This window comes from Henckelia pumila, chromosome 4 (assembly GCF_033568475.1).
Source record: "Henckelia pumila isolate YLH828 chromosome 4, ASM3356847v2, whole genome shotgun sequence".
In the NCBI taxonomy this organism is placed as follows: Eukaryota; Viridiplantae; Streptophyta; class Magnoliopsida; order Lamiales; family Gesneriaceae; genus Henckelia; species Henckelia pumila.
Window position 1 is genome coordinate 161,004,146 of NC_133123.1, and position 3,949 is coordinate 161,008,094.

Here is a 3,949-nt window from a genome sequence, read left to right on the forward strand (position 1 = left end):
ATACAAATATACAATGAGTTTAGGGTTATGATCAGTTAAGTTAATGCGCTGGGTTGGGCCCTTTTTCTTATTTGGGCTATAAATTTTTTATACTCAAAGATCCCTTAAGACTTTTGGACTCGGACCCTACACTTGGACCAAAAAGCATTGTTTCCAGTATCCATTAATGGAACAGGCCCGGCCCGCCTTTCAATTGTATTAAATGTTGAAAACCTAAAACTTTTTTCTCGAGAACGCCGCCACCTCTTTCCTTTCTCCCGCACAAGGAAAATGAACTAGTAACTTCTCCCTTATTCGTTTACTTAATTGATTTTTTTGCTTCTTATTTTGTTTGGAATTCACCGATTTGGGCATACGCTAACTGAAGTTTTTGAATTTAGAAAGGATTTCTTTATTGTGTGTGATTCGTTTTGTCTTAAAGCATTGGTTTAGGATTTGGTTTGTTAGCTTTTTCTTTGATGTGTTGGATTTTTTTTTTCTGCAGTTCTCATGCTCGGTACCGTGAGGTATGTGATATGTTCCTTACTTATTGTGTCATTATAGATTAACATTGGACTGGTGAATCGGATCTTAAACTTGTTTACAGATGTGTGATAAATGTCAGGATCCGAAACCAGTCGAACCAGGTCAACCTCTCCGCGGTGGAGGAATGAGAACGATTGGGACTTCCTTGTTGCCTAGTTTCAAACCTCAGGCCAAACGAGCCTTGAAAGTTTACAACAAGTCCAATGTTAGACAAGTTATATATATCTGACTGCTCTTATTATTTAATGTTCATAATTTTTTTCCCCTGGTTTAACCAGTCAAAGAGGTTCAAGGTAAAGAAGATTTACAAGATCAATGTTCACGGATCTGGATATCAATGTATGACTTTTAGCGCAAAGGAAGATGGAAGCGAGGGACGAACACTTTTTCGGGCTGTTGTTCGCCTTAAAGATATGGTGTTGTTTTGTGAGGTCAAGGTACCGATTTCTTCTACTAATTTTTATTTTTATTATTATTATTTATGATCGTTGTCCCGAATTCGGACTAGATTCTTAATGTCTCATGGATCACCAAGTGGTCTCTGTTCTTATTTTTTAGAAGGACGATGATGGTCCCCCGCCTCCGCGCACGGTATGAATAATTTTCTGTTTTTAAGTTTACTCCCTAATTGTGTGTGCTTCGAAATTGTCTTAGTTGTAAATAAAATGGGCTACCGTCTTATGTGATTATTGGAGTTCAGCAGGAGGATGCTGCTTGTTATGTACTTATGTTAGTTAGTATGTACTTTAGTGATCCCTTACTTCAATAACACAAGGTTATAGATGGTTCATTAAGCATCTCTTTCTATCATGTATTCCATTCATCCTTTGTTATTTTCGCAAAGTCCACGTATATCGATTTGTTGAACTCCCTGTTTTCTCCGAGATGGAAATTTTTTTTTTGAGAGTGCTTCATGTTTGAGAATAATTTTTCTCAATGGATCTTTATTTCTTAACGCATGTGAATGCAGTAAAAAACTGTTTTGGAGATGGCTACAAGGCAGATTTTGATGTTCCATAGTGGAAGTTTGTGCAAATTCATCTGCCATTCATGTTTGATGATATGCTATTAATGTTAAGTTTGACCTTATTAAGGTATTGTTTGGAAGAGCTATTAGAAAACACTTGTCATCTTTTTCTTAACAAAAATTCACATGCGTCGTCTCATTTTGATGTTATGACTTTTAGGTTCCTTATGTGTTGGGCAGTTATGTTATGATAGATGTCACTATAAGTTTCTTATGTGTTGGCAGTTATGTTATGATCCATCCACTTTGCACAAATATGATGCTTGCTTGGTTTCATATTTTTTTAATTTTGGGCTTTATTTACTCCCGACACCAAGATATGTAAAAGAACCACATAACAATGGCACATTATCACAATTAGAAATCTTGAGAAAAACCTGTCACCAGTATCACGTTTAGAAATCTTGAGGAATTTATTTTGATATCGAGCAGGTGCATTAGTTTGTAAATACTATCAGTATGTATGAATTCCTAAAAAAAAATGGAATTAGATTTGAATTTTAAATTAATGGAACTCAAATTTCATTTTGGTATTTGGAAAAAAATTAAAGTATATATTGAAATTTAATAGTATAAATTTAAGAAAAGTGATATTTTGTATACAAAAAAATGTTAGGCTTTTAAATGAAATTTCTTGAAATGCGATCAATTTTTATAAGGATTTTTATTGAAATTTTATCAAATACCAATTTTATTTTGTAGAACACTAAAGTATTATTTGCAAATCTGCTTCAAATTCGATGCACCAAACGCAGTATAAAGAAGTCATTGCTGCACCGTGAAATACAAAATCGTAAAGAAAAAAGTCACATGTTAATTTGTCACCTGATATGCAAGGGAATTTAATGTTTTTATTATTTTATACATTAATATTAATAATACATATTTTTTTTTAAGGGAGTGACATTACAAAAAGTTCGAAAAACTGCAGCGATTTAACCCGAATCCACCATCTAATCTGAGTTTAAAACATAATTAAACATGCAATTGAAAATACTTTGCGAAAAATTTAAATAAATGCTGACCGACAGAATACAACCAGTTAAATAAATTCAATATACAACTCAATCGAAATAATAATCCTCAAGACAATAAAACCTACCGCTAAGTCTGTTGTCTTCACTGGTTGCTGGCTTTTCCAATCTACTGGGCGCACTACCTGCACATATCCCTATCTCGTCGAATGGGGTATCCAGACATAAAAAAAACACTGGACGTGAGCGACTACGCTCAAAACGGAAACAATGATATATAAACAAATATGAGCATGCAAATGACTTTAAAATCTCGGGTAAAACAGTCTGCTCAGGACGCCGTAAATACACAACACCGTGTTAAGAGAGCGACTCCGTGGGGTACTCGTATATTCACCTATCAACTATAGCGTTTATTTCACCGCCGTGGTCGCTCCTAGTGATAGCAAAACCGGGGGCTGAGCCTCCCCAAACACGAATCCATAAGGAGTAACTCATCACCGATGGAAACTGTCATGACTCACATCGGACTGGATGCAGTCTCATATAAAATCATGCATGTGCTAAAGCGATAAAATACGGAATATATAGCACACACAAATGCAATATATTAGCATATATATCATGCCGCTTATCTCGGTCAGTACTTACGTACCTCACTAAAGGCAGTCCTAGCAGCCTCACACCAAGTTTCAAGCCTATCATCCGCTCTACAATGCAAATACACATGCATCATTATTAAAGCTTTAAAAGCCTTAACTAAGATATTGCATACTCCCAAATAATTTTAGGAAGCCAAAGCTATAGCTGCATCCATCGTTAGCCCGCTGATGGTGTGTAATGCCCCGATTTTATTATAATTGAGTTTAATCGAGATAATCAGAGTTTTTAGTAATTGAGGATCGTGTTGATATTCGCAGGGGGGTCATTTTGCAAACTTTGAAAAAATAAAAGACTGAAATGCAAAATTGGATTTTATATATTATCCCATGCAAGTTGCCTTAATCAACCCATCACTTCATCATTCCCTCTCCCCTTACCTCCTCCATTCGTACGTACTGAGCGAGAAGCCATGGAAGGCGTTTCTCCAAGCTTTTCTTCCACATGATTCGCTCGATCCGACCGTTAGAATTTCATTCCGAGTTGAGATTCACGATCACCGCAACGAAGGCTTCGTTTTGACGTAAGTTTTGCTACGATCCTCGAACTTTAAAAATGTTGTTGGGTTGTCAGAATTCGATAATCTTGGAGCATATTGTTCTTGAGCTAGCTTAGATCGTGTATTCGAAATCGGTTTGAAAATAGAACGAAGTTTGGATTTTATATGAATTTTGGAGCCTATTTTCGAAAATGGGGTTGTTGGATTTTGTTGAAATTTGGTTGATTTTGGATTGTTTTGTTGATTGAGAAGTTGATATGGATG

The 3,949-nt window shown here is 35.7% G+C and overlaps 1 protein-coding gene across 6 annotated transcripts; it reads left to right on the forward strand.

Moving 5' to 3' along the window:
- The first annotated feature begins 226 nt into the window (after window positions 1–226).
- Window positions 227–1,898, forward strand: LOC140865865 (uncharacterized). Of its 6 annotated transcripts, none has more exons than XM_073270692.1 (5): window positions 227–278; window positions 485–506; window positions 587–730; window positions 804–962; window positions 1,084–1,322. In XM_073270692.1, the coding sequence occupies exons 1-5, from the start codon at window positions 271–273 to the stop codon at window positions 1,120–1,122; spliced, it is 372 nt and encodes a 123-aa protein (XP_073126793.1). In that variant the 5' UTR covers window positions 227–270; the 3' UTR covers window positions 1,123–1,322. The 6 variants fall into 6 exon arrangements, with proteins under 6 accessions (XP_073126793.1, XP_073126796.1, XP_073126794.1 ...); XM_073270695.1 differs by having other exon boundaries at window positions 241–278; window positions 605–730; XM_073270691.1 differs by lacking the exon at window positions 227–278 and adding an exon at window positions 1,496–1,898 and having other exon boundaries at window positions 288–506; window positions 1,084–1,116.
- The last annotated feature ends 2,051 nt before the right edge of the window (window positions 1,899–3,949 follow it).

What these genes read in the sequence shown, in the direction of transcription:
- LOC140865865 (XM_073270690.1), top strand. Translation starts at nt 459, where the DNA reads ATGTGTTGGATTTTTTTTTTCTGCAGTTCTCATGCTCGGTACCGTGAG. An exon ending in CTCATGCTCGGTACCGTGAG is followed by an intron (nt 507 to 586) that starts GTATGTGATATG and finishes ACTTGTTTACAG; the next exon opens with ATGTGTGATAAATGTCAGGA. An exon ending in AAGTTTACAACAAGTCCAAT is followed by an intron (nt 731 to 803) that starts GTTAGACAAGTT and finishes TGGTTTAACCAG; the next exon opens with TCAAAGAGGTTCAAGGTAAA.